This window comes from Nuphar pumila, chromosome 9 (genome assembly GCF_984573655.1).
Source record: "Nuphar pumila chromosome 9, dmNupPumi1.hap1.1, whole genome shotgun sequence".
NCBI lineage: Eukaryota > Viridiplantae > Streptophyta > Magnoliopsida > Nymphaeales > Nymphaeaceae > Nuphar > Nuphar pumila.
The window spans coordinates 109,420,789-109,433,802 of NC_143257.1; the positions used below are offsets into that span (position 1 = coordinate 109,420,789).

The 13,014-nt window shown below is 37.8% G+C and overlaps 1 protein-coding gene across 1 annotated transcript; it reads right to left on the reverse strand.

Moving 5' to 3' along the window:
- Positions 1 to 5,537: 5,537 nt before the first annotated feature.
- LOC149828840 (protein NRT1/ PTR FAMILY 2.6-like) lies at positions 5,538 to 12,569 on the reverse strand. The gene is made up of 4 exons (XM_090017148.1): positions 12,504 to 12,569; positions 8,276 to 8,530; positions 6,734 to 7,266; positions 5,538 to 6,409 (listed from the first exon to the last, which is right to left on the reverse strand). The coding sequence occupies exons 1-4, from the start codon at positions 12,567 to 12,569 to the stop codon at positions 5,602 to 5,604; spliced, it is 1,662 nt and encodes a 553-aa protein (XP_089873274.1). The 3' UTR covers positions 5,538 to 5,601.
- Positions 12,570 to 13,014: the final 445 nt, after the last annotated feature.

Sequence of the window (13,014 nt, forward strand, 5' to 3'; positions counted from 1 at the left end):
TCAGATATACATGAGCAGTCAACATCCATGCTATCTGTGTGAATACATGCTGAAGCAAGTGGCTAATAGCTAGTACAACAGGGGATGATGTATAATGACAGCCTAAGATGCAATGAAAGTATATTAGCATGCAGAAAGTGGAGTGAATGTTAAAACATGTCTTTGCAGAATAAACCCAAATAGTAAATGTGTTGTGAATGTTGAATGTGGCGGAGTGGCAGGAGATGATTAGTGGTGATTTTGCAGAAAAATGTAGCAAAAGATGAATGGATGCTGTGTGGGCAACCTAATGGGGTAGTTGTGAATGTGGAGTTACTGTGGGTGCTCAGGTGGCATGTACAGCAGTGAGAGAGGTGTTAATGGTGGCTGGAGATTGTTGTAGGCACAATCAATAGAGATGTTGTGGAAGGTATAACGACCTGGGTATTGTGTGTGAGTTTATACTAAGTATGGCCATGATAATGTTACAGGGGAGTGATAGAGGCAACAAACATATTGAATATAAATAACAAATTTTGCAGTAAAAGAAAACTTACCTCACCAATTGGTAATGAAGATTCTGATATAACTCAATAGCTCGACAATCGATTGCTCCAAGAGATGATCTTCCTCTGTATATAGCAGAATATTTGGTAGAAGAATTTGTCCTGCAAAGGCCTGCACTAGGTAATTCGACCACCTTTCCTTTGCTGAGAGTTTCAGTCTTGCAGAATTGAGAGAGGTACTTGGCACGACTTGGTGGCAAATCAGTCTATTTTTTAGATGGCCCAGGAAACGACACAGGACTTATATCAACTTCATAAATATTTTTTTTGATGCAAGGGAAGCTTCCCTCTTCTGTTAAAAGTTAGGAAAGAGACGCTACACCCTGGGCAACAATGTGGTGACAACTCACACAACCATGCCATTGATCAGTAATTACATAGGCTAACAAAAGGAAAAAAAGAATGATGATGAAAATATCAGTAGGGAATAAATAAGAGGCACAAATTCGAAATCAAATTAATGATGCAGGGGAAATGAAACAGTAAGATTTTACTGGATTTAACATGTATTCACGAAATCAAAAGATTTAAACAATTATTACTGAAACAAGTACATGAGCCAATTGAGTGAATCCCTGGATTTAAACACATGTTAATAAACCAAATAAGGAGATCAATGGGTTAAATGGCAGTTAATCAACGAAGGGATCAACAAATTAATCAACCAATCAATAAGTGAAGGAATCGAGCAGATAGATCAAAGGATTATACAAGCAATTATTTTCTGGAACTTTCTGCCATGGATCCAGACTTCTCAAGTCCTTCAGCTGGAGGTAGGCTAAGATCTATGGGAATGAGATACACAAGAATCAAGCATGAAATACATGAATGTAACACTTATTCTACTGAGCCATGAAGACATACCTTTTGTCAAATAGCCAGATGGATGTTCTAATAAAACCACCAAATGGTTAGATACACTAGTAGCTCAGTTTTCACCAAACTAAAGCATCTAGAAGAATTGTTCTGTGAATTAATCATATGGCAAACGATGTTACCTACTCAGGTTCACATATGGCAGATTCAGCGAATCACTCATACATGGTAAATGAAACACACAAATCAGGTGGAACAGAGATGTTGTGCTATGTACAGAGCATCCGGATAAGAAGAGAAATATCACAACAACGTATGTTAAATGAAACCCGAAGATATCATTACCATGCGGATAATTCCAGGATATGTAGGAGATGCAGCAAATTATGCCCACTTTGAGCAGAAATAGTATTAACTAGTAAAGTTATGGGAGCTTCTAGACTTTAGCAGGGTCACGATCTTTCGTTGATGCTTCTTATAAGAAGTTTAGTTGCCCAACTGTGGCTCCAGCTAAGTCGTCCTTGTATTTGATGTCAGTAATAATAACTTGCAGAATATGCTTGAAGGCTCCAGTGGCCATCTCAAGAACACAAAGTAAAAGACAAAGAGAGAGTACATGATGCCAAAGAGAAATATAAGTGACTAAACACCGAAAGAAGGAGTTGAACAAATGTGATGTACAATGCTGCATGAGTGTGAAATGCTACAGGAAAATCTACATGCGACATACATGGATTGATGCAAACTGCCACAATCAGAGATGATGCATATGTTGAAAACATGGAATAGAGGAGTTGTACATAATGCAGTGGAGAAATGGCTTTGTAAAATACAAAAGTGCTCATATAATATGTCAATAGTGAAACTGTCAAGCGTCGATGCCATGAATCCATTACAGAAAATGCAGAAATATCTAACGAAATGATGGTTCATAAAAAAGAAAGAAAGAAAGATAAAAGCATGGATAGGGAAAGCCAGTCGATCATTGATAGGAAAACATGAATTAGTTGCAAACAAAAAGAATAAGTAGGAAAGGAAAACAGAACAAACTATAAATCGGGATACAATGCTAAAAAAAAAAAACACCGGAAGGGGATGCCAGATTGATAATATCAACAGAAAGATTAAAATAAAAAAAAATGTTGAGTCGACAAATATTCAAACTCGTTTAAGTATAAAGAAAGTTTTGAGAAGAAAAGAATGAAGCAAGTGTTGGAGTCCAATGGCTCCATTGATATAGCAGCGGAAGGGGGTCGATCCTGTTATAGGCAGGTTGATCCCCACCATTTTTCTTTATGAAAAAAAAAATAAAAGAGGAATAGGGCGATGTTCTGAAAGGGGAAGGAAATTTTAGAATAATCAGAGAGGGGAGGGCATTTACCTGTAACTTTGGGATTGATTGACTCCTCTTAGCCGGCCATAGCTTGATCGATCGATTTGTTTGCTGAAGGCGCGGAGGTCTTCCCTTATCCGCCAGGGGAAGAAGTGCGACTTCACAGAGGTTTTAAAGGAGGGAAGAGAGTTTTCTGCAACTTTGAAACCCGAAAGAGGATTCTCTTTCTTCTCGCTGATGCCAGGATGAAGAGGCTGTCAGAGTGAATGGGGAAGAAGGAGATTGAGGAAATGAAGAGAGGGGTGATGATGAAGGTGCGAGGGTGAGAGGCGGTGCCGACCCCTCTTCCCCCTATGTGCTTTTATAAAAATAGGAAAGGAAGGTTTGAGAGGGGATATTTTCGAAAACCTTAATTTTTTTTAAAGAAAATCAAAAGGGACGGTTGTTTTAGAAAAATTTGTAGAAAGAGGGTTTTACTAAAGTGATTTATGCAAAAAGAGGCTTACTTGATCAATTTTTGTATTTTTTTCTATTTTTATCTTTTGTTTTGCTCTTTTTCTTCATTTTATATATAAAACTATGAAACTAAAAAAAAATAAGGGATTTGAAAATCATTTTATAATTTTTCAGAAATATTTACAAAGAGAAGGGTTTTCTGAGAAATTTGGGTTTGATTTCTTCAGAAAATGGGTTTTGACCCAAGTTTTGAGAAAATATTCGAGTTTTAAACCTCGAATCGAGGAATATAATCACGATGGATCCAAACGAATACCGGATGGACTGTTTGAGCCTTTCAAAGGGGTATTTTGGTAATTTTGAGGATTTGGTTTCTAAATCGGATGACAAAGCTCAGATTTGGATTTTGACAATGGATCCGGATCCGAAATCGAGTCAGATGTATAAAATGGATTTAATTTCAGTAAAACCTGAGAAACAAACTGGAATTTAGATTCAAAACTGACTCAATTCCCCAGAAAATGGAATCAGAGGCAAAAAGGGAATATTTATAAACTTTTGAAAATTTTGGGGTGTTCACAGAGTGGAGCGACACATATTCAGGTCCACATGGTGTATTTGATCATTTGAGATCAATATTTTAGTTTACATATTTTTTTATTTTGGGTTGATGTAATGGATATTGGATTGAAGTAATTAATATATATCCCATTTTAACACTTTAGTAAGATTATGATTTGCTTTCCTAGTTAGGTGCTTATCTAGATAGCAAACTTGAGTCATCTAGGATTTTAACATCTCATCTATATATAGATGAGAGGGGCAAGCTATGAGGATTGAGTGAAGGAATTCATATTTGTCTTATTTACCAGTTTATTTCAATTATTTTCAGTTTTAGTTAATTCTTTGCAATTTTTTGGTATTTTCTACAATTTTCATTATATTCCGTGCTTTTTCCTAGATAATATTGTAGTTTGTTAGATTTTCTCATAAATTGAGCTACTCATTTACGTCAACATGACACCAGCTTCTAAGATAGACATGCTTTTTAAGATACTCTTCCAACACCACGAAACGCCAGAGTTCCTCTATGAGAACCAGTATGAAAAAAAAGAACTCGTATTCATGAAACTGCAACTAGAAAACCTTCTGACTTCTTTTGGCCCTCCAAGTTTTCTCATACCCTTTCAAAGCAGATGAATCACGAGGAAGTTAGAGGCACAAAATCAAGGCTAACAACTTGCATTGAACTTTGTTATATGAGAAAACTTGCATTGAACGTGAACGGTAGCTCAAGTTCGCTTTTCACTTTGTGCAGATGTTGACCTGGAAGAGGGCTCTTTTTGCCTTTTTATTGGCAAACTGAGCTCGAAATCGAGGCACGATATATTTACGATAGTCAAACCTAACATCGAGCTATCTCATTCTACCCTACCTGAAAGAGGTTTTAAAGCATGGATGAAAATTTTAATCGACTGTGAACGAAATTTGGACTTTTATATAGAAGCTAACCTGGGGACTTTTGAAACATAGTCACAATTCTGGTTTTGGGGATATTCGCCATAAAGGAATATCTCGGGAGATTTTCAAAATTTGAGTTTTTATAGGGAAAAGTGGGGAAAATCTCGGCAAGCTGAAAACTCTCTCTCTCTCTCTCTCTCTCTATATATATATATATATATATATATATATATATATATATATATATATATATATATATATATACATATATATATATATATATGTGTGTGTGTGTGTGTGTGTGTGTGTGGAGAGAGAGAAAGACAGGGAGAGCATAAACATTATGCAAGTACTCTGCATATAGTAAATAATATATGAAACTTATTATGATTGAGAAGATTTTAAGGCGTAGTAAGATCTTTGTACACTTACAATGGACTATTGAATAGCCACATATCCAAAGGACCACAAGATGACTGAAGAGTTGAGAACAAAGGAGCGGCTAAGTGCCATAGCCAGTCAAATGACAGCATTATATGGGCCCACAACTACGGAGTGCATGCCCCACATGAAATGCTGTCGCTGTGTCGAATATTCATGGCACTTAGCCGTTCTCTGCAGCTGTGGGCCCAAAATTTGGACCTACACTTGAGTCTTATCCCATGTTTCAATGTCCTTGTAACTGGTGTATGCCTAAATTTTCCAATCAATCCTGAATCCAGATTCAGATATAAAATTTGGAACTAAAATGAACTGCATAGAGAAAAGTGGTTCAAAACACCATCCAGATGAATGTGGATATAGATCCATAACTGAACTCTTAATTGGACCAAATGTAAATTTATACATTCTAAAATAAACTTTCAGCTCTGCTTTCAGATTACCTCACCTCACACAACAAATTAATCTTGAAACCTTTAAAATATTAGGCAAACTAGATTTCACATTTATTGATGGGCATATTTATTCCACAGGCTCAACACGCAACACTTAGCCTACGCTTTGTAGTTTGTACAACTTAGCACACATGAGATAGTAAAGAAAATTGAGACCTCCTAACACAACCAACATCCAATAAACATTGTCTACACGCCCCTTGTTGATATCATCACTCAGCCATCCAGTAGCCTTTTTCACCATATCCACTATCGCAGTGCTCAAGTAAAACCCAATTCCCAGGCTCAACGACATCATGGACGTGCCCGTGTTCTTGAGCGTCTCCGGAAACTCTTGGTAGTACAGACTCACTTGGCCTGGGATATAGAAAGCTGAGCCAACCCCAATGAGTGCAAGTGGTGGCACTAGCCAAAGGGCTGAGATTGGCACAATGCCTTCAGGATGGTCTGCAAGCCCATGTGAGTGCATTATTTGAAGCCTCCTTGACTCAATATATGCCATGACAACCAAGCCAACCATGTTTACTATGTGCCCAACGCCTATACGGTGAAGTACAGTCGGTAGCCGGAGCGTCAGGACTCGGCACAATGGGTAAAAAAATCTGTCAATGATTGGTAGGAAGATTGCCATGCCGATGAATACAAAGACCTGAAAGGAAGCAGCTGGGATCTTAAAATAAGGACCTAAACCACGGTCCATTGTAAGGACCTGTAGAATGGTGAGGTTAACTTGGATGCCAGTGGCAGTGGAGAGGAAGATCCCGGTGGACCATAGAGGAAGCAACTTGAGTAACCTTTTGAGGTCCTCAACTTCTTGGACGGTGGATAGTCTCCATGCCTTTGCTATTGAGCCATCCAAATGAGTGTCACCTTCTGTTATAAGAGCTGCCTTATTGATGAAACTGAATGAAAAATATAATCATTTTAAGATTTTCAAGAAAACTGCAACAAGTTTTGCATCATATGAAAATAACACAAGTTGATGAATTCCAACACTTTCACATGAAGTAGAGAATTTTAGTCATGTGATGCCAATATTTGCCTTGGGTGAAAGCATGCATCAGATCAGTGACAAGATGTGGACGTTTTTAACCTAACTAAGTTTTACCTTAGAGGAAGTGTAATGGATCAGTACTGCTTCAGTTTTAAATCATTTGGGACCTGTTTTTCATAAGATAAGCCAAGTGATCCAAGTAGATCGGTGAATTTCCATGTAGGCTGTATACCTGAAACTTGAAGTCGGTGCTAGAGGCTTGCCCTTTGGACCATCCCCATAGCAGTAGTCATCTTCACTCTTTGACAACCTAACCGTGTTCTTCCTAGTGGCAGCAATCACAACACGAGCCATGCTAACAAAAGGGCTCCCATTTGGTCTTACATTTCGGTAGCGCCATTTGCCTAGAAGGAAGAAGACAAGGCTAATGGCATTGAGCGCTGAACACACTCCTAAGCCCCAGCCCCACCCCACATTGTCTAGGATGTAGACAACCGCCGTGAATGAGACGAGCGTCGCGAGCGTAGTCGTAAAGAAGAACCAGTTGACAAACACTTCCTGGTCCTTTTGTTTATCAAACTGGTTTGCACCGATTGCAACATAGGTGAAGCTTGTCCCTGCTGCACCTATGGTGATTACTGCAAAGGCCAAGCAGAGGAAGACAAACTGACTTGTCGAGGGAGGGTCACATGAGCCTAGTTCATGCTCACATGAAGCTGGCCCCAGGGATGGCACCACTGCCGTGAGTGTCAACATCACGCTCCCCTGCAAGTTGGAAAAATGAATGAGCATCATTGGATGAATACCTGTAAAATCTGGAAATCATGCCAACCATGCATATAAAGTCGGTAGTGTTTTAGGAATAATTGAGAAAGAAAAAGATCATGTTTTTTTTTTGACAGAGAAAGCTGGGGTTAGGCAGACCCTTACCAGTTATACAACCATACAATTTGGGGTTCGAACATGCAAAGTCCCAACACAAGGTGACGAACACTAACTGCTCCTGCCAGACAAGCGGAGCCCCCGTTGGTAAGAAAACAAAACCAGATTTTTGGGAAAAAGTGAGTGGCGCTGATTTATAGTCCTTTTAATCATGTTGGACTGCACTAAACAGTTCAGTTCCACTCCCCCATGTTCATACCCCTCTTAAATCTTATGATGCAAGTTGTTTTGCTTATCCTAGACTTAGATCGTATTTTTTCAAAGAAAAAATATAATTTTTTCAATCACAAAATTTTGTGTTTTGTCAACTGTTGATTTTTTAATCACCAAAAAATCCTCCACACAGGTTGGATTTGGGTGATTTAAATGTTGATCTTCACTAAATGAATGATGTAGATCACATCTGTGAAGTCTGATTTGATCAAAACAACTTGCATCAATCAACATCAAATAGCCATAACTAGAAAAATAATTATGTTAGATGATAGACTTACCTTTTTTGTTCAAAGAAACAAATGTTGACAAGGACTCTAACGCTAAAGCGGTTCTCTATTCAGTGATGCCTAGCATTAAAACCAATTTTCTAGTCAAGACGAAGAAAAAAATAAAGTGGTTGAGCTTTAGATAATCCATAAACAGGCTGCTAGTTCACCATATCTTCAACTGGTACTCTCAAAAAACGACCCTCGTTAGAATTTGAAAGTGCTGAACCCATTATACGATCAGTCAGGGTGTCTGGAGATTTAGGAAAATTTGATGGGCAGCTTGGCAACACCTCTAAAGCCACTGGTCTCAAACTGTGGAGAAAGAAGTAGAATCCACGAAAACATACCAAGAAAGAAATGAGTGTGAAGATGGAGATTGTTAGGAAGCAGCCCAGGTAGGAATCACACAAGATGGCGCCAACCACTGGCGTCAAATTCATCAGCGAGTTGATGATGTTAGTGATCTGTGATGCCTTTATGTCCTTGATGTTGAATCGGTGGTCAAGGAACTGTATAAGGTCGTTGCTTACACCAAAGATGGCAATTGTTGAGGCCAAGGCACTCCCTACAATTGATGGCAAACAAGAATCTTTGACATGTCCCTTCAAAAGAAAATAAAATAAAAAGCAACAAGAATTCTTTGATGTGTCCCGTATGATGAATATCTACTTCAGACTCCGGATGTCCGGGATTCATGCAACATATTGCATATTAAACCAGTCACAAGTACCACTGATATTAATTTTGGTAATACCGTGTTATTTTTCAAACAATAATATTATAAAAAAACACGATATTTTAAGAATACAGAGGCAAGCTGGGGTTAGGTAGACCCCCATACCAGCTTTGGAGTGACTTGATTTTTGCTCCAAATTTATTTTCAACCAACTTCTCAAAGCTCTGAAAAAACATCAGTACTTGAGATTTATGAGAAAGAATAAAAAATTAAAGTATATTTGTGAAAGGCACCCACAAAATTAACATAATAATAGTGTTCTTCTATGCTAGGAACCGGGGCTATCCCCAAACATCAGAAAAAATGAGATCAAGTGATCCACTGACCTTGTGACATGATGGTTCAAAGGGCGAAGAATAGCTCTTGCCCATTCGACATGCCTCACAGATTTTATTTAGGCATTTGTCATAGCTAGATAGGTCATATTTATTAAGAATACGTAGGATCAATTTGAACGAGTGGTGCCCCCAACCTTCTGTGCCATTGATCTACCAAATCTTTTTTCCCAACATATATTATTGCCTCATGGACTTTGCCTGTGTGAACCACCTTATTGATGTCAAGTCGATATAGGCTTCTTTCATTTGCACCCTGCAAGATTATTTTTCGTGTTTTGCAGTCCTTCACATAACACCGATCATTATGAAATTCAAAAAAACCATTATTATCTTTGGTGAATCTATAAACTGAAAGAAGGTTACATGTAATGGATGAAACATATGATATTTCATTCAATGCAAAATTGGAATTAGAAGCATTGAAAATTGAACTGCCAATATTTGCAATTTGTAAACCTGAACCATTACCGATTTTTACTAGGTCATTCCATTGATATTCAGATTGCCACAAGAGGTTGTTGAGATCGTTGGTGACATGGTGAGTGGCTCCGAATTAGGGTACCACCCACTGTCGTCCACTTGATTGGTTGCAGTCACATTGTAAGCTTCAGGTAATGCAGATTCTTTTTGGAGTTTGAAGGACTTACATTAAAGAGAACCAGATTTTCTATAAGCTTGACACATGATACGACAATGTACAACAATGACCAGTGTTTACACATGAATGACATATCACCAGATTGGATGCGTTTCTACACATGAATGAAAACACCAGATTGGATGCATTTCTGGTTCCTCTACCACTGCTAGATCTATTTTGATATCTACCCCCACATTTTCCCTTATTGTTGAACTTCCCTTGATTATCGTGTGACCCTTGGTTTTGATTATAGTAAGGTAGTTTGTTGGTACGATTGGCCATGGGTATAGATTCAGTCCATCTTTTTGCAAATCTGCTTCATGGATTAATAACATCCCTAACAGTTCTTCAATAGTAACAGGTTATTGTTGAGCATTGATCACCATTTTCAATGAGCTATACTCACTCATAGGTAGCCCAGCTAAGATATGCATAACTAAGTCCTCATCTTGGACAGGTTTAGATGCAATAGCAAGTTGATATGCAATATTCCTAGCCTTATGAAAATAGTTGGTTATTGTGTTGGTTCCCTTTTTCAAATTTTGTAGTCGAGCTTTCATTTGTTGAATATGTTTCCTTCAGTGCGCAGCATACATAGTCTTGAGAGCTTTCCAAACAGAGTAAGAGGTAGACAAGCCAACTAGTTGGTTGTGGATAGTGTCCGAGACAGAAGAAAGGATCCAACTTAATAAAAGTTGATCCATCCTTTGCCATTTTATGAAAGCAGGATTTTTCTGAGGTGCCTTACCAATTTTTATTATAAGAAATTCATTCGAGCAAGGGTTTGACCAATCTATGTAACCCATGAAATTTTAGCTCTTTAGTAATGGAATCAGTTGTGACTCCCATAGAAAAAAGTTGTCTACAAACAACTTTATGAACAAAAAATATTGTAAGCTTGTTGGGGCCGGTAGTATAGGGAAAGAGGGACCCAAACCTTTTGTTTAATTGCCATTATCTAATCCATCATTGTTGCCTGCTATGCCTCTGCTGAATATGAATCATGCTTTCTCAGAACGTGAGACCACACCCGCTTACAAGAACATGCTCCTGCTGTTAAAAACTGCTCGGACTGATTATGAGACCAGATCCAATTAAACCCGCTCTAATACCATATTAAAATATTAAAATAGTGAGAAAATGGCACACACTATAAAATATAATATGGTTTGACTCTTAGCAGAGTCTACATCCACAACTCTCAATTTCTCTCTCACTCTTCCATTTTGAAGAGATGTTCTATTACTTATAACCAATGTATAACACATCAATTGAGTACATGCATTTTCGCTCTCCTTAGATGTAGGGATCACATATGCATTACTTTCATCTCCTTCCATTTGGTTTTCCTTAGATGTAGGGATATCCTTATCACCTTTCATTTGTTGTTCCTTAGATGTAGGGATGAGTTTCTTATCATTGCACTACAAGAAATTGGGCATTTACTGACGCAACTTTTGTGCCAATAAAAGTCTTTACTGGCATAGTCATTGTGTCTGTATAAACCTCACATGTAAAGGTTTTACTGGCGCAATTGACATTTGCCAGTGAAAAACCATTTTCACTGGTGCACTTTCTGCACCAGTGAAAAACTTTCACTAATGCATTATGTAATACCTGAAACTTTTAAATGTTTAATAAATTCTTTTATTATGATTTGTGATTTTTGAAGTAAGCTTGAACCCCATCGAAGTTGAGTGGAATCAAAATGAGAATTGAGGTTTAGAAACTCGATCAAAGTGAGATAATGATCTAAATTCTTTGTTCTAAATATTAATCCAGATCCATGCCCAAATAGTGATTGGATCCTTTAAACAGAAATGGATAATATCCAAATAGATATTAATCCAGATCCAAAATTCAAGGATATATGCTAGGAAATATTTCAATTATTTAGGGACAAATTATTAATTTCATAATTCAGTGGCATATTCTAGTAAATAATAAAATTTTATAAGGGCAAAATGATAATTTTATGACTCAAGGGTATTTTTTATGAAAATATTAAAATTATATAATGGTAAAATAGTAATTTATCATCCCATGGGTATATTCAAGTAAATGCCAAAACCATAGTAAGGTAAAATGGTAAATTTCCATAACCCAAGTGGCAACTTGGTTATGTAGAATCAAACCAAGGCTATTTTGGTAAAAATAAATAAGATTTATAAAAGTTATAAAATAAATAAATAATAATAAAATAATCAAAATTCTCACCTTTTTTATAAAACCATCGAAGGCCAATGGTTTTTGCAAGTGGTTTTGCAAAACTATGTTTCAAAAACCTTGGGCCCACAATATGATTTTACAAAACCATGGGCCTATAACATGGTTTTGAAGGAAACAAACTAGGAGAGGACACCCAATAGGGGGTGCCCTCCCCCCGGGCTATAAATGGCCCCATGGGGCTCTCTCTCCTCAGAAAAATCACCCCTCCCTCTCTCTCCTCAAAATTTCTCTCCTCTCTCTTTAACTTCTCTCTAGATTTTAGATCCTAGACTCAATTAATTTTCTAGTTTGTTCCATTAGAAACCTTTGTAACCCTGACCTATATATTTCTATGATTTCAATTTGTTTGGGTGAACTCTAACCAAACAAATTTGGCTTTTGAAGCTTCACCAGTAGGAGTTCCATTTGATCCAAACAACGATAAGTAAATCTAAACGTTCCTATTACTTGCCCATGCACACGCATGCTCCTTATATAAGTTAATCCTTGAAGTGTATTTGAGATGCTTCACACGATACAACCACGACACTGGAGGCCTTAAATGGCCACCCCCTATGACGTGAAGACCCCACTATCATGAACCCCTTAGAGTACACTTTTAGGCGTACACACCTCTCTCAAGGCATATTTACACTGACACCCGCAGCACTGGAGGCCTTAACAGGCCACCCTCTTTTGTTTGTAGAGCCCTTCACCATTGTACACCTTTCTTAGCACCCTCACCTTTGTTAAAGCGCTATTCACAGTCCACTTAATGCATCAGAGGCCTTCTCAGCTATCCTCCTTTGCTAGTGAACCTACTAATCCATAGCATCGCCTAGGCACCTATCACAGTTTACTTACAGCACTGGTGGCCTTCTCAGCTTCCCTCCTTTTCTAGTGAATCTCTCGACACGCATGCACTATTGCATTTGTGCACAACTCCATGTGTAATAGACCAAAACAACCCACACCTAGTTGTGCATCCCTTCATTTAAAGCGAGCAATATGCTTATGTTACATCATTAGGCTGCCAAAATCTCTGCTCACCATCAGAAAATTTGATAATGTATAGCAAAAGCATTGCCAAAATTTCTAGAGGCTTTGAAATCACGCTATAGAAGCGTTGCCCAAACTCCCACAAACAAGGTATGTAGTTATATG